At 41.9% G+C, this 24,855-nt stretch overlaps 1 protein-coding gene across 1 annotated transcript in view; it reads left to right on the top strand.

Moving 5' to 3' along the window:
* The window catches only part of DNAH11 (dynein axonemal heavy chain 11), a 200,692-nt gene that overhangs the window by 58,448 nt on the left and 117,389 nt on the right, over window positions 1-24,855 (top strand). Inside the window, exons 30-39 of the mRNA XM_054726107.1 lie at window positions 1,857-2,090; window positions 8,255-8,386; window positions 10,216-10,376; window positions 11,550-11,706; window positions 11,822-11,967; window positions 14,992-15,108; window positions 17,871-18,009; window positions 21,428-21,520; window positions 22,711-22,905; window positions 23,968-24,045. Coding sequence (XP_054582082.1) covers window positions 1,857-2,090; window positions 8,255-8,386; window positions 10,216-10,376; window positions 11,550-11,706; window positions 11,822-11,967; window positions 14,992-15,108; window positions 17,871-18,009; window positions 21,428-21,520; window positions 22,711-22,905; window positions 23,968-24,045 — 1,452 coding nt within the window. The remainder of the gene's footprint in view (window positions 1-1,856; window positions 2,091-8,254; window positions 8,387-10,215; window positions 10,377-11,549; window positions 11,707-11,821; window positions 11,968-14,991; window positions 15,109-17,870; window positions 18,010-21,427; window positions 21,521-22,710; window positions 22,906-23,967; window positions 24,046-24,855) is intronic.

Below are 24,855 nucleotides of genomic sequence, written 5' to 3'. Positions count from 1 at the left end.
AGTGCTCGAGAGCAGGTGGCCATATTGAGGACATGGATGCCTGAGGATCTGGGAGATTATCAGATGGTGTTTGATCCACTGAAGGAACTTGTTGCTTGGTGACCTGAAGCGTTGAGCTTAGGGACTAAAGCAGCAATTAGATCAGATACCCTGGGCCCAGACACGTGAACAAAGCCCAGCCCTAAAGTCAGAGGAGAAGGCTCTTGGGATGTTGGGGCCATTTCCAGGGCGGGCTTCCTTTTTCTTTCAGTAGGGAAGGCTGTCAGCACGTAAACCACACTCCACTCCTTCCCAGTTCTCCAGAGAAAGAGGTTCAGGAATGCATGCTGCTGCCATCTTCACAGAGGCAGGGGAAAATCAGTTCCAGCATCTTCAGCACCCCATGTGGTTCTTGGGACTTATAGTCCTTTTTTACTGGTGTGGTCAGTTATTTGCAAGTAGTATATATATATATCCTTTTTGTTATATAATACTAGAGGCCCGGTGCACGAAATTCATGCACTGCAGGGGGGGGGGGGTTGTCCCTCAGCCCAGCCTGTACCTTCTTCAGTCTGGGACTCCTCGGGGGATGTCCAACTGCCGGTTTAGGCCCAATCCCACACGCAATCCCTGTGGGATTGGACCTAAACCTGCAGTTGGACATCCCTCTCACAATCTGGGACTGCTGGCTCCCAACCACTCACCTGCCTGCCAGCCTGATCACCACCTAACCACTCCTCTGCCAACCTGATCGATGCCTAACTGCTCCCCTGCCGGCCCGATTGCCCCCTAACTGCTCCCCTGCCAGCCCGATTGCCCCCAACTGCCCTCCCCTGCCAGCCCGATAACCCCCAACTGCCCTCCCCTGCTGGCCTGGTCACCCCTAACTGCCCTCCCCCACCAGCCCAGTCACCCCCAGCTACCCTCCCCTGCCAACCTGGTCCCCCCCAACTGCCCTCCCCTGCCAGCCTGGTCACCCCTAACTGCCCTCCCCTGCTGGCCTGATCACCCACAACTACCCTCCCCTGCCGGCCATCTTGTGGTGGCCATCTTTGACCACATGGGGACAGCCATCTTTGACCACATGGGGGCAGCCATCTTGTGTGAGGGCGAGAGGGTCAATTTGAAAATTACCTCTTTATTATATAGGATCATCCCATGGAAACATATATGGAGAACTATAACAGCATATTTGAATAGGATGGAAACTGGCTGAAATATATTTGTGGAAGCAAAATAAACTTGAATTTTAAAAAGAAAGATTAATTTTCACAAGGCAGCAGTTGTCCTATCTCTCATACTCTCCTGCTGTCTAATTTTTGACAAGTGTGAAGAGAACCAGTAGGGAATATAATTAAGATACTTGCTGAAAACACCTTGTCTCAATACTAAGAACTATGGTAATCTTAGAGAAGAATTTTCAGTGGTTTTAAAAATTATCCAAAGATATGTTTAAAAAAATCAATTTCCCATATCCCCAAAGCTCTAGATTATTATTCTAGCACATTACTCTGTAGAGGGCTGTGATGTTTGGTTTCCCAAATCACTGTGTGTTACCAGAGGGATCTTCGTCTCCTTGTCTTTGAATCTGAAAAAAATGAATCGCAAACACCTCCTGTAGGGTTTGGAAGGTTATTAGCCAGCTGGTAGGTGAAATAAAACAAGTATTATCTCCAGGAATAGACGGGTTCATGTAGGAAAAACACTTCAATCAGTCGTTTGTCTTCTCCTTTGAGTTACCTCTCCTATTTTCTCCAAGGGTTTAAACTAAATCCAGCTGAGTCCTCCCTTGCGTGGCCCTCGAGCCCATGAGAGGACAGAGTTCCCCCTCTTCCCTGGTTAAGCCTGTGCTGTAACATTTCACTTTGCTTCGAAAGGTGGAAATGTGGCTTCTGCACCTTGAGCAGACCATGCAGGACACAGTGCGACATTCTATCACGGAGGCCATAGTGGCCTATGAGGAGAAACCGAGGGAACTGTGGATTTTCGACTTCCCGGCTCAAGTCGCGCTAACCAGCTCACAAATCTGGTGGACCACGGATGTGGGCATAGCCTTCAGCAGACTGGAGGAAGGCTATGAAACGGCCCTAAAGGATTTCCACAAAAAACAGGTATTTTATAGATAAGCAATTTCGAGATTTAAAGGAACTTGAAGAGGGAAGCTTCATTCCTTATTGATGGAGTGTCTTCTGTATGCATGGTAGTGTACTAGGAAGATTTTTAGCAATGACTTAACTTTTTATTTTCTCCCTTTGTGTTAATTCTTCTGGTTTTCTACATGGGTTTGAAAAATATCCATGTCCATGATCCCCCAAGACTTGAATCTCTCACTCGCTCCTGGATCTGTGCCTGTTTCTTTCCTTCCCTTTGAGACTCCATCTCGCTGATCATGTGTTTATTAGAGAATATGTGCATGACTGAGAAAAGTGGGTGACTATTCAACAGGACAGGTGTTTTCATGTATTATGGTTTTCTGTTCATTATAAATCACAGATGAGCAACTTTGGAAAATAGTCTATTTTTTTTTTTAATCCTTACCTGAGCACACACTCAGAGAGAAAGGGGGAAAGGGGAGAGAGAAACATCAATGTGAAAGAGAAACCTCAATTGGTTGCCTTCTGTACGTGCCCTGATTGGGAATCGAACTGGCAACCTTTCAGTGCATAGGACGATGCTCAACCAACTGAGCCATTCCAGCCAGGCCGAAAAGAGTCTGTTTTGAATTCCATTTTATTCATCTCATTCTGTATGACTTCTCCTTAAGCCCCCTGTCTTAAGGTGTGCTCTTAGCTGTGGAACAGGTCAGAGATACGGTCTTTCTCTTGGCTCATAGAGTAAGAGAATATCAGGCTTGGAAAGGAATGGAAATATTAGTTTGTCTGCTCTTCTTCTTTTCCGCGGATAAAGGCTGAATCCAGAGACATTAAGTGACTTTGCCAAGTTGCACAATTTATAAGTGAAAATGGCAGGGCCAGCAGAACTCAGAATGCTTTCCAAATTTCCCATTGCTTCTCTGCGTAGCAGGACTTGGAACTTGGTGAGTTTTGAATGCGATGTCAACTTTGCATTTCTGAAATAAACTTCACTTTTGTATATATTTTTTTTTGCTGGAATCTCTTTGCTAATATTTTGTCAAGGAATTCTGCATTTTTGTTCAGAAGGGACACTTACCTGCAATTTTCTGTCTTGTAATGTGTTTGCTGGGTTTGGGGGTCAGGGATATGCTCTTAAAAGGAATTGGAAAGTATTACATTCTCGTCTACTTTATGAAAGAGTTTATGGTCAGAATCACTGGTGTTGCCATCTGGGCCTGGAGTTTTCTGTGAGGAAGAGTTTAGGATTAGAAATTGGTTTCTTTTATATATATGCTGCTTTGTAGCTTTTTTTGTGCAGTTTTTCCTCTTTGTGTCAGTTTTGGAAATTTGTATTATTCAAGGTACTGATCCATTTCATCTAACTCAGTGGCTGGCAGATTACAGCCCACTGGCCAACTCTGGCCCATGGCCTACGCCTTTGGCGGCTTTCGTGCTACTTCACGCAGCATCAGCCACGCGGAGTCATGCCGGAGCCCTTGCAGCCTGCACAGCCGGAAGCATTTACTGCCTGGCTCTTTACAGAGAACGTTTGTCCACCCCCTGACCTGAGTTTTAAACTCAGTCGACATGGGTATCTTGACGTTGTCCTTGGCAAACTGAAAGGTCTGGCATCCTCTTATTCCTGGCGGCGTTGATTTGTGTTTCCTCTTGTTTTTGTTTTGTTCTTAATTGTGCTCTCTAGGTGTTTACCGATCTTATTTGTATTTTCTAAGAACTAATCTTTGACTTTTCCCATTGTTAGTTTTATATTTTGCTGATTTCTGCTTTATCTTGATTACTTGGGTTTGAATCTGCTCCTCTTTTTCACATTTCTTAAGGTGGGTGCTTAGATGACCGATTTTACACATTTTTCCTTTCCTAATATAAGCGTTTGAAAGAAACTCACGAACTTGAAGAATGCCTTTCGGAAACCTGCAGAGCAAATCATGCTTAATGGGGAAGCACTCCAGTCCTTTCCATTAGTGTCAGGGCTGAGGCGATGATGCTCACAGTCTCTGACAGTCATTGCTCCGTTTTGTGCTGGGGTTTAGCAATAGGACTGACGGAGAAGTGGGACATGACCAGGGGAAAGGAAGGCGGCCAACTGGGATTCCACAGCACATGCCCTGGTGGTAGGGACGGGTACGGAGCCTGGTCTCTCTCGTAGTTTCCTTCGTTCTCGCTGGTGGAACTAAAAGTCCATTGTTTCTGATTTTGCTGACATGGAAACATTGGGATTAGAGGTCCTTGTGCCTGTTGTTTTGAAACAAGAAGAACATTATTTCTGTGTTCTGTCCAGTGGGGAAGGGATTGAGGGCTTTGGGATCTGCCCCCCACAGCACTTAGCAGTCACACGGATTTGCTGAGTGAGATTTAATACTTGTACAGAGGGGCCCCTTCTAGCTGCATGCCACAGGGGCCTGGGTGGCCCAGACTGGGAAGCCTGCCATGCCCGGTGCTGGTGAAATTCCAGCGATCCCGCAGCTGCACGGGAAATGTTCTTCCTGCTTCTCCGATGTTCCCGCATTCAGAAAAGCTTACCACCACTCTCCACGGGCTTCTCTCACTAGAATGCCCTTTGATTCTTCTTCCGGCCAGTTCCCAATCAGCTCCCAGCTCTCTTCAGTTGCCCTGAATAGCTCTATTCTCACTCTTTCCCCCACCACTTGGTTAGGATCCCAGGCCCAGCCACTCTTTTCTCACCTGGAGACCTGGAGCATCCTCCTCTCTGGTCTCTTTTTCCAGTCTTGTTTTCCTCCAGTTCTTCATGCGACAGGCAAAGATTCCTTTTGAAAACACAAATCTAATGATCACTCCACTGCCCAAAACCCTTCAGCAACATCTCACCAGCCTCTTCACGAAGCTGGCCGAGCCCTGCAAGTTTGGGCCCTGGCTTCCCGCTCAGAACCTATGCACCTGGTCCCTGTTTCCCTTCCTCTGTCACCATTCTAGACGTCTCCCAGCTCCCAGACAAGGTCCCCTGTTATATCCTGGACCTTCCTACAGGCTGCTTTCTGTGGGTGGTCAGCCCTACGTTCTCTATAACCTAAATGATATGCATTCTCTAGGTCTTAGCAATACATACCCTTTCCTCCAAAATGCCTTTCCCAGCCCTGGATTAGGCAAGGCCCTGTTTCTGTGTGTTCTCATAGTACTTGGTTCTTGCTCCAGTAAAACAATTGCAGTTATTTGTCTGCATTCTTCATTGGCCTATACGCTCTGGAAACAGTAACCACATTTGTCTTGTAGGAGTGATTGGATGAAAGAAGAAAATGTTGTCCTGGTATGTACTGTTGCTGTCATCCATTCATTTCCTCTTCATCCATATGATGAGTGTTTACAGAGCACGTGCTTTATGCCGGGCACTGTGTTGGGTCTGGGAATGTAGTACTGAACAAGGCAGCTTAGGGCCTGGCTGCTTTGAGCTTATCATCAAGTGGAGGAGAGAAACAGTAAACAGAGAAATAAGTGAATGATAGCACACTAGTAAGTACCATGGAGAAAAACAATAGAAACCCGTGGAATAATTGGGTAGGGAGTCATGTAAATAGGATGGCCAGGGAAGGCCCATCGAAGGAGGCAAATCTGAGCTAAGGCTTAAGTGATGAGAAGAAGCCAACCGTACAAAGATCAGAGTGAAAAGGACTCCAGGCAAAATAAACAGTTTCTGTGGCCTTGGGCAGCCATGACGGAGGAACAAAGAGAAGGCCAGTACCATTGGGTGGGTATGAGATAGGCAAAGGGTGGTGGGAGGTCAGGGAAGGCGTTGTGCTCATGAATAAGCTAAAGGCCAAGGTGTACCAGGAAAACAGCCACAGGGGTTTCAGGGAGTTTGTTGGGTATTTGACTTAAGGCTCACATCTTTGATCCACTAGAAAATCACGTGGCACTGCTTTGATTAAGGGCAAGAATATGGATGGATGGATATATATATATATATATATATATATAGTGAAAGCTGCCAAGGGATGGCTTATGTGTCACAGATCATAAACTTGCATGCAGTTATAGTGTGATCATATAGTAATTGCAGCCCAAATAATACATGCATCATTTTATAATTATTTATTTTTGTGGGTACAGAATTTTATTACTTACAAAAGAGCATCATTGGAGTAGCTGTCATCTTGAAAGACAATATGAGATCCCCAACATAAGACGTTGTGCAGATAATGTTGATGAGCTGTATTTTTAATCATCTTTCACTTGACTAAACTCTTGGGGAAAAACAAAGTGAGTCAGTAATGGAGAAATCGTAAGTTGTAGGGAGGCTTGGACAAGACAATCCCTGTGAAAGCACTGGAGCTTATAAATGTCCTTACAAGGTGTAAGATGTTACTGTTGTTGTAACCAACCCTTTTTAACCAAACACTGGTCCTTGCTTAAGATTTGAGACTTAAAGAATGGATATCTGGGCCCAGATGAGAAAATGTCCAAAGCCAAACACCTCTTTGCTAACCAACATCTGTGTGAGTTTCCTTGAGGAACTGACATGTGCCTGGTGCCTTCATCCATGGGTTTCGGGAAACACTCACTGAGCACCTACTGTTTGACAGCCAGTTTGTCGGTGGCTCTGGGGACAAAGCAATGAGCAAGACAGACCTTATCTTCATGGACCCTGAAACCTAGGGGAATGATGAGCATTGAACATGGCAAACAGGGACTAATGATCACCTTTGTTTTTGTTACAACGTAACTACATTTTATAGATGTAAGATATTGAAAGCAGATGAATGCTTACAGGCTGTTGCATATTCTGAATACCTACAGTGCACATTTTTTGATTCCTTTGAACCAACTTCCCGTCGTGTTTGATGTCCTGTCTCTCCGGAATGCTGCTCGCACAGCCAGTTTCCCGGCTTGAAGGTGCTGGTGAGGGCACCTCTGTGGTGGGGCCAGTGAGAGCACAGGCTCTGAAGTCAGACTGTCCAGGTTTGGGCTCCCCCTCCCCTGATTGGTGAGTGTGGTTACTGCGTCTGTGACTCAGTTTCCTCACCTGCAGAATTAGGATGCTAGTAGGTTGCTGTGAAGATGTAAATGAGATGATATAGGCTGTATGCTCAGTCAGCACCAGGCACATTGTACATTCTCGTTTAATGTAAATGGAGTGTGTTGTGGTTTTGGTCTCCCTGCCTGCTCTCTCCATTCTGTCTACTGTGACATAGTCTTCTCCAGTTCAGCCGCACCGCGGTCTCGGGGTGATCGGTGATTTCTGGGATGTGATAATAGCCGTAGGGAACGTGTTTTTGACAGTAGGCTACGAGGGTTTGAGAGCCTCTGTGATAGGTCATACTCGCCCGTTACCCGCTCTCCCAGGAGCTAACAGTTTGTAATGGACTGTCCTTGACAGAGCAGAAGAGAGGGGACAGTAGTGTTTTACACTATGCTACCCAGGAATAAAACAGACTTTCTTTTTTTTCTAATAAACCTTGAGTTAGACAAGAATGTTGTGTGTAAATAATTTTGCTAACAAAATGAGCACCTATGAGAGTGTCTTTCAAACCTTTCTGACCACAATTAATAAGAAATATTTCATATCAGACCAAGTTTATGCATGTATGTATACACTCAAAAGTCTGAAATTGAAGTGTCACAAAACCATGTTATTCTTACTACTGTAATACCACGTTTTCTCTTCCATGTCATTCCATTCCATTCTGTCAAGAGACCAGTTTGAAACATACTGATCTGGAAAATTGATGGACCTAAACAAGAATAGGGATGTGAATAAGAAGAATTAAGCTCTACATTTCAAATGTTTTCTTAGTAATCATCACTATCTCCTACCCAAGAATCACCCCCCAGACCAAAAACAAACAAAACACTCGATATTTGCCTCTTCCTATACTTTCGTAAACTTCACCTCAAATTGTAGTCATTTTGATCCAGCAGTTGTGGGCTGCATGACATCATCCCTGGAGTGAAGTCCATGCAGTGCATCCGGGAGACCTCGCTCCTGCCTCTCGCTTTGTCCACAGTCTCAGCTCGGAGGAGGCAATAATATTCATATTGTTTAAATTAATTAACTTAATAACATCCCTCCCTTCATCTCCTACCCTCCCCCCCAGGTGTCTGAGGGCCAGCTGAGAAAACACTTGATATTGTTTTGTAAACGAACGGGCTCTACAAATATGAAGACTATTGGGCTGTTAGGCTCTGTATTTGTGACCCTTACCTTCTTTTTGAAAATTCCCTTCTAGGTTTCTCAGTTGAATGCACTGATCGCACTTCTGCTGGGAGAGCTGCTCCCTGGAGACAGGCAGAAGGTCATGACGATTTGCACCATAGACGTCCACGCCAGGGATGTGGTGGCAAAGCTCATTTCTCAGAAGGCAAGTTGTTCGTAGGGATTTCATGTATTGTTAGGCGTTTCCTAAAAGTGGTGTTTGTTGTTAAGAGTACTCCTAAAAAAGTCGTTTCTTTTCTTCTTCTTCTTCTTCTTTTTTTTTGTTTTGTTTGTGTATTTTAAGCAGTCCTGAGAAGTTAGTTGTACTTACATGGGGTGAGTTTGATCTGAGTTAGCAAATACATTACCCTCAGGAGAGGTATCCCCAGTGATATCCCCGAAGGGTTTTGGCAAGTCAGGAGCCTCTGATCCAGATCATCCAGAAGATGAACCCAGGATGGGGAAGCCCGAGAAGTCACCCTGTTCGCCTCTGTCTCGGCTTCTCTGCACCCCGTCACCCCAGTCCGTTGGCCGGTGACGGTTCCCCCGGGGGCTTACCCAGCCAATAGCAATACGATTTGTGTCACTGAAACCGTGTCTGCGTGCCTTCCATGATTTTCCTTTTGAAGGAAGAGAAATGTTGGTCACACCTTGTCTTTTCCTTTTAAGGCTCAGTGACTTGCTGTAAAACAATTATTTTCTAAACCTTTGAGAGTAGATCACCTATTGATCCCTTTAAAAAATCTGTGTGTCTCTCCGATATTGGCCCTTTTTAATGTGAAATGATTTTCTCACCCTTTTCCAAAATGTTATAAATGTCAGGTGTGCTTGTCTGCTGAACAGCATTGGTGTACCGTGCCCATCACCTGCTTCCTCCAAAGCCCTTTTGTTTTTGGGGGGAGTGGTGGTGGTGCTCAAGGCAGTTCCTTTCACAGTTGGAATACATGTATAGTGGAACGGTTTCTGTGGCTTTCCTAGCTCTTTCTCGAGTTATTAAGATAAAAGTGAATTTTCGTTTTCTCCACAAAGTGCAAAAAATGCTTCTTTGCTGTGAGCCATAAACTTGAAAATACTTCTTGATCCAGGCTGAGGACCATTAGCGAATAATGTTCTCTAATTGCTAATCTGAAACTGATCCTTGCAAAACACCACTTACCGTGTATCCTCATTCTGATAATGAACATTGTTAACTACACTTTGAGTATGACCTTGCACCTTCTTACATATTTTATTATGTTTTATCAGTGGTGATTTGCTTGCAGAAGGATAAATTATGATTTAAAGTATGTCCGTTATTTTGTATGAAAAGAGATACAGACTTTGTCTAATTTCTGATTAATACACGTAAGGAGACAATGTTGAGATTTATGTAGATATCAGACAAATTAATAGACAATTTTGGTAACATAAAGTGATTCCGAAAAGATCCTAGGGTCACATGTATTTTGAAAGAGACTGGAATTATATTTTCACACTGGAAGAAGAATGGATAGATTAAGATAGTAAATAATAGCAATGAAAAAAGATACTGTTATTTAAGTTAATAAAAATGAAGTGGGAATCCTCTGTATTAAAGCAGACTGGTTTTAGAATGGACTGTTGAAAGTATAGTTTACCTCCGACTTTCAGAAATTATGGATTATGTGTCGTTTTAGTAGAGAATGTATTTTTTCTTCTGATTTTAGTATAAAGTTACAAAAGTCATCAAATGTCCTGGGTGACTCATAAGAAGAGGAAAAGCATTGCTTGAAAAAAATTGATATTGTTTTAAAATAAAAGCTTTCTCAAAATGACAACTTTAATTACACACATATTTCTTATTAAGTATTCAGCCATCTGCATGCAATTACAGTTTGCAGTAGCATGCAAGAGATTTCCCTTTTGTGAGGTTTTTAGAAATAAAATGGAATCAATAGGGTTGATTAGACTAATAAACTAAGCTTGATGCCTCAAAGCTATCTGTGTCTTACGTGGAATGACCACGTATGTTTTTAGGTTGTCAGTCCCCAAGCTTTTGCGTGGCTGTCTCAACTTCGTCACCAGTGGGAGGACTCCCGGAAACACTGTTTTGTTCATATTTGCGATGCCCAGTTCCAGTACTTCTATGAATATTTAGGAAACAGCCCTCGACTAGTGATCACCCCTCTGACCGACAGGTAACAATACGTTGGAGCTGGATGGGGGGAAAAAAGCAAGCCATAAGAGTCCCCTAGCCTGGGTGAAAATGTGTGGGGTTGAAAAGGAAGGAATGAGAGAAAATATCGAACAGATTGGAAAACATAGGAAGGCAGTGTGTAGACGAATGAGTTGAGTAACAGTGAAGGTTGACCTTAGTTAGAAGCACATTTTCATAAGTAATTGTTTCAGTTTGCGTCGCACTTTGAATCTTTCAAGGCATTTACCTTTGACTTTCTTACTTTCTTCTGACAACAAACCTCATTTTATGGAGGAGGAAAGGGAGGCATGTTGATGTCAAAAAAACTTAGTTAAGTTTATCTGTTTATTGGCAATGTAGACACTAGTCTCTGGTCTTCTGAACCCCAGTATATGTCTTTCCAAGAGACCTGCTGTCTGTACTAAGACAAAAATAATTCCTAAATCTCCCGAAAACCCATTTAAGGCACTTGCTATTTGTGGGGTTTTCCTTCTTTTACAAATATTAAATTCTGTCTTTGCATAAGTTTTCTCAGTCTAAGAACTGCTGAATCTTTCCTGCAAAAAAAGTATTATAATCTAAATGTGTATAGCAACATATTTAAACTGAACTCCTGAAATACATTTTAATATAATAATTTGTCTTTGTATATATTTCCTTTGTACTTTGAAGTAGGTATATATTATTTGCAGACTATGTATTTATATATATTTACACATCTCCGTGTATTCATGAAGTTGTAGTTTAATGAAGTCAATGTTTAATTCATCAGTCGTCCAATATTTCTATATTTGTTTTATAAACAATAGTTTGAGATGTCGTCTGCCATATTAATAGTATTTTTACCTAGAAATATCAGAAAGTCTGTAGCATTACAAATCAGGTGTTATTTGTATTCAGGTACATATAGCTCTTAGGAAATGAGACAAATAAACAGATAAAGCAACACATTTTTCTCTATTATCGTTCAACAACCAACCTAAAAGAAATTGAATATGAAATATTATTCTGACTCGTATTATTACCACAAACAAATCAAAGGCATATCAACATTGTGTGCTACTACCCCATTTTAGATGTTGACTCCTTCAACTTTAAAGCAAATTGGATTGCCCTCAGTGTTTTGTAGAAATCCCCTGCTAGACTGTAATAATGTGTTTTCTGTTGCTTAAAGGTGTTACATTACTCTAACTCAGTCACTTCGCCTAACCATGAGTGGGGCTCCAGCTGGCCCCGCGGGTACAGGGAAAACCGAAACCACCAAAGACCTTGGACGTGCCCTGGGCATGATGGTTTATGTGTTCAACTGCTCAGAGCAGATGGACTACAAAGTAAGTTAGTTATGCGATGATGTGTTCTAACATTGTTCCTGATTCGAAATGATTCGGAATAATAGCTCCAGTGACCCCTCTGTCGAATGCTTCACGCCTCGCTCCATCATTTCAGTCCATAGGAAATATCTACAAGGGACTGGTGCAGACCGGAGCTTGGGGCTGCTTCGATGAGTTCAACCGGATTTCTGTGGAAGTTCTGTCCGTGGTGGCCGTACAAGTGAAAATGATCCACGATGCCATCAGACACAGGAGAAAGAGGTGAGCGCACAGGGCTTTTGTTCTGCTGTCACGTGTAGTAATGCAGTAAACATGGAGTAATGCAGTGAACTAACTTCACCTTCACAGTCTATGTTGCCTCTCCCTGTCTCGTGAAATGGAACAAATAAGAGAGGGTAGTTACTTTTCAATAATTATTTAGAATAACCTCCCATATTTTAACTAGTTGTTGTAAAGCATTGAATACAGCAAAGGTAGATTATTTTAATCACTTAAAAAATAAACGCACTCTGGAATGCTACATCCGGGGATCAATTCTCAATCCTGATCTTACTTGGCCTCCGGGCAGCATCTTACTCCGTCCCTCCCTTCTGGGGACACACTTTCTGCACGTGAGTTTCAGGTTACCAGTCTTCCCACCCTCAGAGCTGTTACTTCTCATCGATAAAATGGGGGAAAGTATAGTACTTACCTGTTAGATTACTGTGGTGATTAAATATAAAGTACTTGGATAAATGCTTACTTGAAGTATCAGTGGTAGCTACTTTTTTAAAAAAAATATATTTTATTGATCTTTTACTTAGAGGAAGAGAGAGGGATAGAGAGTTAGAAACATCGATGAGAGAGAAATATCGATCAGCTGCCTCCTGCACACCCCCTACTGGGGATGTGCCCGCAACTAAGGTACATGCCCTTGACCGGAATCGAACCTGGGACCCTTCAGTCCGCAGGCCAATGCTCTGTCCACTGAGCCAAACCGGTTTTGGCAGTAGCTACTTTTTAATACTGTTATTTCATGACCTATTAATTCAGGGTGCCACTGGCCCCAGTCTTTAGACTTCTCTCTCTATATATGCTTCTTCTCTTGGTGATTTCATCCAGTCACATGACCTTCAATACCACCTGTATGCTGCTGGCTACCAGCTGCCCAGACCTTGTTTCTCCGACATCTAGACTTACATAGGCAATGCCTGTACGGGCATCTCAAGACTCCATTTGATGTCTCATAGTCCTCTCATCTTTAATATATTCAAAGTACAAATTCTGGTCTTTCCACCAACACCTGCTTTGTTAGTTGCCCCATCCCAGTAGATTACAGCCTCATTTTCTTCCAGTGGCTTGTGCCAAAAACTTTCCAAATATATCCAAAACCTAACCACTTCCCAACACGATGCCACATCCCAAAAGAAAAAAGACAACAGGAGTTGATTTGATGGCTTAATTTGAGAAATAATTATAGTACACAGTTGTGGTTTTCGTTGTAACATTTTTGGTATACAGTTAATAATGTAAATCTCATTTATCTGACCTGCCCATTCACCCCCTATTTTATAGTGTATTTTGCTCAACTAGGAACATTTCAATCTCCCCGTCAGGGAAAGATGATCTAGCCCCTTAAACCTGTGAACCGAATGTGAAGTTTCCAGTTATTATCATAATTACAGCTGCTTATTTCCACCTTCTAGAACACCTCCCAGTCCCTCCACCATGTGGCTCTGATACCAGATTCCTGTGCCTTACTGGCCCTACTCTAATGCCATGTTAGAGAAGTTAGGTTCTTGCCTCTTTTATTCCCTGACAATTTGATTGAACTTTTAGTTAAAATCTTATTATTTGATGTAACCCAGATGTCATGGGAAGCCATCTTTTCTTGAGGAGACTTATATAACTGACCCAATGCAAGGATTTCTGAAAACTGCCCCCATACCTCTTGGTAGCCTCCCGTGTCTCCACATCTGCATACATATGAGTTGAACCTGTCCATCTTCATGCTAGCCCATATGGAGATGGCTGGGCTCCTTGTGATTTCATGTGTTTTACTAAGTTCTGTTGACACAGGATTTAAGAGTTGGGACCATGCCTTCCCCACAGAGTCTTCAGCATCTTGCTGGCTCTACCCTCTCGAGGTCCATACCTGTGACTTGTGGTTATTCCTGTGCTGACCATTAGCCACCTCCCTTTCCACAAGAAGCCCTCCTAGGTCCTCTGTCTGGTATTCTAGGAATAAAGATTTCTCCGTTCTTACCTTGGCTATCCATAATGTACCTTCTCTTAGTTTTCTAAGTACCTAAGAAGCTCAGAGTCCTAAAAATGGTGGCTCTTTCCGCTCCTCATTCTATGTTGTAGGCCTGGCTCCCTACCTACTCTAGTCCTCCCCTTTCTCACAAGAACAGCCTTATACCTTGTCTCATTTACTTCATGTGAAAGTTTCCTTGTACTTATCCTTCAGTTTGACCCTTATAGCCCTTTGCCATTCCATTGCCCTGGCCCTCAGTAGCCTCTGGGCCCTTGCAAATCCTGCTGAAAATCTTTCACTGCTTCTCCAGTGCCTTCAAGTGATGATAGTAGCAATAGCCAGAGCTAACATCTCTTGAGTATGTACCATGTTCTAGGCAGTGTACTCTTAGCCATTTATATCCATAATCTCTTTTAATACTCATATAATCCAAGGAGGTGTTTGATATTATTATCCCTTTTTAAATTAGATGAGGGAACATTCCTAAAATGATACAGCTGGTCTCTGTATGCTCGCAGTCTGGCTCCAGAGCTAGCTGTCACTATTCTACCTCTCTATGTTGTCAATGGGTATTTGTTGAAAAAGGGAAGGGAGAGAGGAAAGGAAGGAAGGAGGGAGGGAAGACGAGCAAATAGACAAAATAAAGACTGAGCAAGAAGATCCTTTCTCCTCTTAACACAGGCATCTTCTATCTGTGCAGTATCTCGTTCAAAGAATTGCAGCCCACATTGGAAGGCAAAAATGGCCTCACCTTTTATTGACTGTTCAAGTAGTCAAGTCCTCATTTTTATATTCTAGCTTTGTATGGCTATGCTAAAATAGGAAAGAATACTTCCCAGATCTGTGGTTCCTTTGGGGAGATGGAGTGCATTTTTAATAAACATGCTTCAGAGCATATTCAAAATATGTATGCTGATGAATTTTAGAGAAAATTACACAGAATAAACAGCTTCCTAATAATGTTTGCATTTGCCAGTGGTTTGCATTTGTCAATGTGCATTCATATTCAGTGAACACGTTTAATTTCATCAACATTCTTCTTATGGTAGATTTGTATTTCTCGGGGAAGCTATCACACTGAAGCCATCAGTTGGAATATTTATTACCATGAACCCGGGATATGCTGGTCGAGCCGAATTACCGGAAAATCTCAAAGCTCTTTTCAGGCAAGTGTTACGCTTCGCGGTTTAGCATCTGGAGCGCTCATGCCACCTAACGTTGCTGGTTTGCACTGTTCAGTGATGTGTTTTTACTTGAGACTCTGTGGAAAGCCCCTCATTCTCTCTTAGGGATCACTTTATGGAGAGGACTTTCTCCACGATAAATGAACGCTTTGGAAATATGAAACCAGACTCAAAGTCATGCCTTAGAAGTCACAGTACATTTGAACAGTTAATACTAGATTTTGTGTAGTGATATTTTTATTATAAACATAATTTTCACAAATAATAGAATATTTGGAAAATCCAGAAAAGAATAAAGAAAAAAATTACAGCTTCACTACCCAGAAATAATGATTGTGATATTTTTTTTCTACTCTCTCTTATAATTCGTATTTTATGGAGTTAAGATAATAGGTTAGACATAATTTTTATTTAGTTCTTAATATTTTGACACAAGTAGTTTATCATAGTATTGAATTTGCTTTGGGAAGGCAATTTTGTGTAGCTCCAAAATAGTCTCTCTCCTGGCTTGTTCAGACTTTTCTTAGCCATCCCCTTGACATACAGGGTTTGTGTTCCACCCCTCCCCCCCCCCCCCAGTTTTTTATGATCCTAAAATAACAGGCTATAAACCTCTCTTCACATAAAGAGTTGTCCTTATTTCTGATTATCACCCAGAATAGATGGCAACGTATAGAATTACTGGGTGAATGGTGATAGTGCCTATTGATGACCTCCTTTCCAAAAATACTTACCAATAGATACACCTCTTAGCAGTCACTCAGAGAGCCTGTGCTGTTGCCTTTGAACCAGTTATGTTTAACTCATATTTTAAACCAACTTCATTCAGGTATAATTTCATACAGTAAAATGCTCCAATTTAAGTGTGTGGTTGGCAAAAACACCACCACATTCAAGAAATAGAATATTTCCAACCCCCTGAAGTGCTCTTGTCCCTTTGCAGTTAATCCCCACACCACCGATGAGCTTTCTGTGACTTTAGGTTCAGTCTGTCTTCCCTAGAGTCCATGTAAATGACACCATACAGCATGTACTTAGCTGTGTTGTGTTCTTTCCTTGAGCATCATGGTTTTGGTGTCCTTCCAAGTTCGAGTGTACCAGTGGTTTGGTCCTTCCTGTTGCTGATTAGTATCCTGCATGCACGTACCACAATTTATTTACGTAGCCACCACTTGTTGGACATTTGGGCTGTTTCTAGCTTGGGGCTATTCTGAATAAAGCTGCTGTGAACTTCCTTGTACAATCTTGGTGTGAACATGCATTTTCTTTTGGGCAAAGGTCTGTGCATTGAATTGCTAAGTCACATGGAAAATGTATGTTTAACTTTATTGGAGTTTGCCGATCTGGTTTCCAAGATGGCTGTAGCATTTTACATTTGCTCAACATTCTTGTCAAAACTTGGTATTGTCAGGATTTGGGTTTTCAGCCAGTCTAATAGGTATGTGGTGGTTTGCCTTTGTGGGCTTTGCTTGCATTTCCACGATGGCTAATGATGTACATCTTTTTAAAAATATATATATATTTTATTGATTTTCCACAGAGAGGAAGGGAGAGGGAGGAAGAGCTAGAAACATCGATGAGAAAGAAACATCAGCTGCCTCCTGCACCCCCTCCACCCCCCACTGGGGATGTGCCCGCAACCAAGGTACATGCCCTTGACCAGAATCGAACCTGGGACCCTTGAGTCCGCAGGCCGACACTCTTATCCACTGAGCCAAACCAGCCAGGGCATGATGTACATCTTTTTATGTAACTGGCCATTCCCTTGCCATCTTTTGTGAAGTGCTGTGTTCTGGGTACAATTTCTTCATTAAATACATTTATTGCAGATGTCTTTCTCTCAATTTGTAGCTTGTATTTTCATTTTCTTAGTGGTGTTCGTCAAAGATAGAAGTTTTAAATTCAATGAAATATTTATCAGGCTGTTTTATAATTTTCCTCTCACAGTCGGGAAAGTTTGATTAACCCCAGGTTACAAAAATTTTCAACTAGGTGTTCTTCTAGAAGATTTGATTTGTAGTTATCATACAGGTTTTCTTTTTTTCTGTTAATGTGCTAAAGTATATTGATTTTTCAAATGCTAAGCAAGTCAATATTAATTCCTGTGATAAACTTCACTTGGTGAGGAGATATTATTTTTATACATATTGATGGATTCAATATGCTACTATTTCATTAAAGATTTAAAAATCTATGCCATGTTGGATATTGGTCTGTAGTGTCTTTTCTTGTAATATCTTCATCTGGTTTTGGCATCAGAGTAATGGTAACCTTCTGCAATGAGTTGGCTAATGTTCCCGTCTTCTCTATTTGTTATTAAGAGTTTTTATACGATTGGTATTATTTACCTCTCAAATATCTAATAGACTTAAAATCAGTGAAACCACCTAGACCTAGATTTTTCTATGTGGGAATCTTTTTAGCGATAAATTCAATTTCTTTAATAGATATGGAATTATTCGGATTTTTTATTTCTTCTTGAATTTATTCCAAGCAAATCAGCAAACACTACACCTGTGCTTCTGCCGTTTTCAGACTGCCATCTTTTTTTTCTATGTATCCAGTAACTAATATTTATTTATTTTTAGTTGAAGTGAAGGGTCTTGTTAGCTGTGATTGACAGAGGTAATTGTGACCTGCTTGCAAATGGTTAGAATGTTAGTGCAGATGAATCACTCAGTTTCAGCAATTTGTACTTACTGCCTTACCACATTTTAAAACTACATTTCATGCTTACTTTTCAGACCCTGTGCCATGGTGGCCCCTGACATTGAGCTGATCTGTGAAATCATGTTAGTCGCTGAAGGTTTCGTGGATGCACGCGCGTTAGCCCGCAAGTTCATTACGTTGTACACGCTCTGCAGGGAGCTCCTCTCCAAGCAGGTGAAGAGCCTCGTGTTACTTTTTCTGGGTGTTTACATCCCCTTGAAACAGCTTTTGAGACACAGATGCTGTGTCATTTATCTTTCAAATTAGTTAGACATTTAGAAGTACGTTTATATTTTCCGTAAAATTTTGAAAATCTGTATTTTACAATTCTTAATGTTTTTTTTTTCTGAAATTAAACTTGAGTCATTGTAAGTCTCATGTTTAATTTGTAGCTAATAAAGCTTTTGTCAGTGAGCTATGTGACTTTCTTTAAACTTGACCACTGTTACAATTATAAATGGAGGTTGATGATGCCTCCCTTGGTTGGTGAGAATATTATTGTCCATGGGAGTTGGGTAAAACGGATTTTCTGGAGAACTCAAGAAATGTTCCATTGGCCTTTTCTCATTTGCTGGAACTCCTTTATTTGGGATTAGAGCTTGCTTTTTTTTTTTTTTTTAACTTTTGCTCTACAGTACCTCAGTCTCTGAAATGGGTCAAACCGAAGTATTTTCTATTCTCTAGTCATCAACTTCTTGCCATTTCGTTGAAGTTGCTGATATGCCACAAAGATGACTCGTTTCAGCATCATGATTTTTAAACTTAGCTCTTGGGCCCCCTTTGACTTTGGCCCTTTGATCTTTCATTAATTCCTGGTGACATTATTTTGAAGCTGTTCCAGGATAAAGGTATTGGTGAAATTTAGAATCAGAGAAATTCATGTTGTCATTTTAATAACTGTTAGTTTACATTCTGGAGGGAAATTATATTAAATTTAATAATATAGAAAAATGTTTATGGCAATGCTATATGCAAAAATAACCCCTCCAGCATATCAAACTATAGATGTAATATATAATTTTCATGTATTTTATATTATACTATGTGTTTCATATACATATAAAGTGACTGGAAAATATCTGTGATTTTTAACATTTGTCTCTTGATGGTAAGATTGTGGTATTATTTTCCTTCTTATTCTTGTTTGTAACAACTTTTTGTTCAGTGAGTCCATTTTAATTTTATAATGGGAAAAACTCAGAAGAAAAAATGTCATTGACCTCAGGAAACATGGAGTTGCATCTATATATTCATGTCTAGTAGTGATATTTAAATATTTAGTGAGCATCTACTGTATCCAAGGTAATATGTTTATTTTTTATGGTAATGAAGGGGCTAAGACTCAGAAAAAATGAAACAAACACTCAGATTTATGACTTCAAAGAACTTACATAGGAGACTCAATTTACATGAAATAAAAATTGGAATACAGTAGAGGGTGAAAAGATTATCATAGTTTCAAGGAAGAAAAGAACCAATGTTTATTGAATAGTTAGCATGTGTCAGCTTTTTAGATCTTTACAAGAGGTTTATGAATTTGGCATTATTTGTTCTATTTTACAGAAGAGGAAATGGAATAAAGTAACCTGTCCACAAAGTCCACAGCCAACAAGTGGTGGGAGCAGGATTTGAATTTAGTTCTTTCTAATCCTTTCTAGGACACCTCCAGCCAATTAGAAGAGGACGATGTTGGGAGGAAAGGCAGAACAGGCAAGGAGAGAGTTTCCCATCTCAGAGAAATGTCGTGGATGACATGAGGCAGACAAATCTGGCCAGGACAGAATTGCTGAATTAGGAGCACAGTTTACTGATAATTTTTTAAGCTGGAGGGATGGATCAGAAAAGAACCAGTGGACATTTTTCTGACCAAAAATAAAAACAACAACCAACAAAAACATATAAGGACAACGGTGAAGATTTTGTTAGCAGTTGCTTGCACGGCTTAATGTTTAGGACAGTCACTAGATCTTTATGTGGATAATTTCTCCTCTATCCTCTTCATTAATATTGTTGCTTCAGTGACTTAGCCCCTGCCCCAATCTCCCTGGCCTCCAAACTCTGGTTCTTCCCTCCTCTCCTTCCCTCCTCAAGCCTCAGTCTACTTCTCCATTAGTAGCTTTCCAATGATTTTTACCAGGGCCCACAGTAAAAAAAAATGCTTTTTCAGTTGAGGCGTGGCATACTCACATGTGTACACAACTGAAACAAAAATTTTCACCAGATACTTCTTGCTATTGTTATCTGCAGTGCATTCTGATCGTCTTTATTCCGTTCTGTTTTGTTTTATAACTGAGAAAATCGATGGCCAAGACCCACTAAACTGACTTTGTCCCCCACTAGTGATTGAAGGGCTTGTTCTTATACCGGTATACACTGAGTGGTCAGATTATTATGATCTCTGAACGCATAATAATCTGGCCACTCAGTGTGTGTGTGTGTGTGTGTGTGTGTGTGTGTGTGTGTGTGTGTATATGTGTATATTTTAGAGGCCCGGTGCATGAATTCGTGCATGGGTGGGGTCTGGCCAGCCTGGCCAGGGGGAGGGGACATGTGTGGTTGGCCAGCCTGCCTGCTGGTCGAACTCCTGGTCGAGGGGAAAATTTGCATATTAGCCTTTTATTATATAGGATATACACAGAGTGGCCAGATTATTATGCGTTCAGAGATCATAATCATCTGGCCACTCAGTGTAGATTGTTTCACTGGCCACTAACGCATTTCACAGCACTAACGCATTTTACTTGGCAACACCTTGTAAAGTGGGTAGATACTTTCATCTGCCTTTTTACAGATGGTGACCCTGAGGCTTGGAGGGGGTGAGTTTTGCACAGGCACAGCTGAGAGACATGTGAGAGGGGTGTTGCTACTGTGTGGATTGTAGTGGGGAGGCAGAGAAGGCTGGTTATGGATAATCAGTTCATTCACTTACCTTTACTGAGCACCTGCCCTGTGCAGGGCACCATGCCAGGACTTAGAAGACAAAAGCGAATAAAATACAGGCTCTATTCTCCAGAAGCTCAGAGCCTGTGAGAAGAATCTTCCTTGCTGGGGAACGGGGAAAGCTCAAAGCGGTACTGGTTTATAACTGAATTTTATTGAACACATTTTGACTGTGTTAAGTGCTAACATGAGGGCTGGAGCATTGGAGAGATGAAGAGGTAGAATAATGAGGGCAACCCAAGACCTCGGGCTGGGGGAGCGGGACTAGGGCATTGTCTCTCCCAGGAAGAAACAAGTTGTCTGTACAACTTGGATACGTGCGCCTTTGGATGGAGGTGAAAATGGAAGTGGGTGAACTCCTGAGTTAGCAGGTCTATTGAGAGAAGGGCAAGGGAGGTGGATGGAGCCTCGGGCAAATGCGGCCACGAAATTCGGTGGGAAGACAAAATTTGCTGACAGAGGCAGAGAATCAGGTGAAAGAAGCTGAAGGGACATGATTTTCACAATTTGAAAGAAGAGGGGGAAAGAGTACTTCACGTGATCAAAGCATGTACTTATCTGAACCCTTTTAGCTTTCAGCCTTTACTTCTGGAACAAGAATCTGACCCCCTCGAACAGTTTCTGAGAAAATTTGCCTGTGTTTTGATTTTAGGATCATTATGATTGGGGACTTCGTGCTGTTAAATCTGTCTTGGTTGTCGCTGGCTCCCTGAAACGAGGAGATAAAAATAGACCCGAAGATCAGGTAATGCAATACCGATGTGGTTCTGTGCAGTGCGCAGCCAAATGGCTTCATACAGTGACAGGGTGTACCTGGGTGGTGGGTCACGCATAGCACGACCTTTAAAAACATAGCATGGATTTTTAATGGAGGCTATTTCGAGGACTGGCATTTCTGATGTTATAATAAAGATCGCAGGTATCCCTGAGTAAAGGATGGGAGTGTAGGAAAGAAAATGTGATTGTGTAAGTGCTTTTGAAATGTCAGCTACGAATAATATTTTGGCAGTCATAATCAAATATTTCAGTAATCGCTGTTTGATTTCCTCTGAGGAACATTTAGAAAATCTGATTAACCCCAGGGTATTAATCCTGAAAAAGTCAGTGAAGACATAATCTAATGGGAGAAGGTATGTCCATTTCATAGGATGCAAGATGGACGTGAGGAATGGAGCGGGAAGGTTGATCCCCTGACCTCAGGGCAATGCTTCGTTGGTTATTCGGAGCTTCTAGGGCTCTGTCTCTCCAGGAAGAAACGATTACAGCCACATATCCGTTTTTCTGTAGTAAATAAGAAGTGAGATCATGGATATACAGCATTCTGTACACCTGCAGTAAATGAGAAGTTGAAAAAATAGATCTATCCTATGAGAGGTGTTTTTTTTTATGTGAAAGGATATTTATGCTGTGATTTTTCTTCTTTTTTTTTCAATCTCTCTCTTCTCTCAGTCATAGTTCATGATGAGGTCAGGATTTTCTTGCCTTTATTTGTTCTCTTGTTACGCTATTGTTGTTCAAATGCTTGCCCTTTTCTGTACAAATCATCCCAATGGTCAAGTTAACTGCTTTGAAAATCGAAATCCCTCTTTGGTTTTCAGCCAATACACAACAAAAACCCACACTGAAAAGGGCTGAGTTTATTCTTCTGGGGTTCTCTGAGTACTTTGAGGAAGACGATCTGATGGGCCTGATTCATTTATATCCTGGAGTTGGAGGGTTAAGGAGAGAAGGGCCCAGACCCTTTCTCAGGATCGGAGCAGATCACTGGTAGGGATGGAACGGAGCCTCCTTGATGACTGTTGTTGGGGGTTGTCCATGGTATCGGCAGAGCCTTCCCATGTTCTGACGTGACCTTGCAGCAACCACATCGTTAGCTATTTAGGTGTTCGTTAGACATTGTCTTGGCTTCTTAAATCTCTCTCTTCTCCCTTCCAGGTCCTCATGAGAGCATTAAGGGACTTCAATATGCCTAAAATAGTGACCGACGACATCCCCGTGTTTTTGGGCCTGGTCGGCGACCTGTTTCCAGCCCTGGATGTGCCCCGGAGGAGGGCGCCGCACTTGGAGCAGATGGTCAGGCAGTCCACCCTGGAGCTCCGCCTGCAGCCCGAGGAGAGCTTCATCCTCAAAGTACAGGAGCCTTTGCTTGTCCTGGAGCCCCTGGGATGTGCCGTGACAGTCCCGTGGTTAAGTGACACTGAACCCAGACTTCGATTTACACGTTACCCTAACCTCAATATGATCTTACACACTTGAAGGCATTCTAATATGGCAGTCTTTACTCAAGTGAATATAGCTAGTTTGTCGTCCCGGCCTGTAAGAAGGTGAAAACACAAATATGATTAAGTCTTGTTTTTAAATATAAGCATGCTTTTTATTTGTTCATAAAACTACTTGCTCCTTCTTGGTGGCATGCATCAAAAATTAATTTTGCTCTTTTCTCTCCAGTTTAGAGAAAATTGGGAGTAAAACCATAAGTACATGTTTTAATGGGGAGATGTTTCTACATGTATGACACCCTCTGACTTATTAAAGGCATGTGCATGTGTGTGCTCAAGTTGGGTATAGTGAGTACATGGATGTTACAATACATAGAGTCTCTGTGTTAGATGTTTTAGAGCAGGGGTGGGGGACATCCGACCCGCAGGCCGTATAACGCTCCAGAAATCATTTGGTCTGGCCCTGCCAAGGCATTAGCGGTGAGACTGACCAAATGTAGCAGGCTAATTTTCAAGTTAATAATTTTGTATGGCCTGTGAATGATATTATAAATATCCAAATCATTATTTATAAGGTTCCACACCGCTGCTTTAAAGGATATAAGTCATGACTCAGAGGCAGATGATGATTGGCCGGGCACTGTTTTGCCTCAGTATCATGAAGTCACCGAGTTTGTAAGCAACCCCTGCCATGTCCCGGTCCCACTGTACTTCCCTCTGCCTGTGTCAGGGATTCCCTGAGGAGCGGTGTTCCGATGGAGAAATGATACAATAACTAATAACAATCTAAGAATAAACTCTGTGTTTTGTGTACTCACAGCTGTAAACCTACTTCTGCCCCACCCTGTATAATGTTGTCCGTGGGGACTGGCTTCGATTGTAAGGAAAGAATGGGGTAACAATGGGTAGTTTCTTGTTTGTTTTTAACCACAAACCCCTGAAAGGAAACCAGTGATGGCTGTTTGGCCTGCAGGTGGTCCAGCTGGAGGAGCTGTTGGCCGTGCGGCACTCCGTCTTCGTGGTTGGGAACGCGGGCACCGGGAAGAGTCAGGTAGAGTGAACTGCCTGTTGGCGTTCCACCTTGGAAAGAACACTCTTTTTGGGGGGGAGGGAGGGCTCTTTTCAGTTCTACTCAGGGGTTCCCTTCAGGGAAGTCCACCATAATTAGAGCTAATCTGAGGCTCTGCTATTGTTCTTTGACCGACGGACACTATTTTCCTCGGTACTGGAGACCGGGAGAGTCACAAACAGAACATTACATGAGCTATTTAGCATGTTCTTCACTCATTTGTATGTATGGCATTCTGTTTTATGCATCTTTCAATAATGGAATTCTGCCTGAATTCTTTTATCCAAAGTTAACATGTTGAGAGACTCGAGAGTAAGATACCTGCCTTGCAGGGTCCGATTGGCCCCACCTACATTTATCAAAACTATTTTGTCATCTTTTCCAAGTTATGATAGGTTCTCCTTAATGTCATTAAGAAAACACATGTCTCTTCAATACTCTCTCAGCATATAGAACTCTCGAGGGCCAGGAAAAAGGGAGGCAGCAGAAACCACATTTTTGAGATACCTGTTATGCACAGTACGAGATACCTGTTAGGTGCATGATGTGTGATTTCCTCTGATCAGTGGTGACATGCCATGGGTATAATTATTCCCACTTTTAGTTCACTGCTTGATTTTGCTTGGTCTTACTGACAGTCCTGATAAATTACTTATTTTTTTACTTGGTAGACAGTATATGCAGAAATGCATGCATTTTTAATTTAGGGTGCTTGAGTATAAATATACTTAGTAGCCTATGACTAAGATAATCAGTGTGGGCATATGAGACTGAGCATGGGTGTATAGAGAC

The sequence above is a fragment of the Eptesicus fuscus genome, chromosome 14 (genome assembly GCF_027574615.1).
Source record: "Eptesicus fuscus isolate TK198812 chromosome 14, DD_ASM_mEF_20220401, whole genome shotgun sequence".
NCBI classification, from domain to species: Eukaryota; Metazoa; Chordata; class Mammalia; order Chiroptera; family Vespertilionidae; genus Eptesicus; species Eptesicus fuscus.
This window is presented reverse-complemented; position numbering and strand designations above follow the sequence as displayed.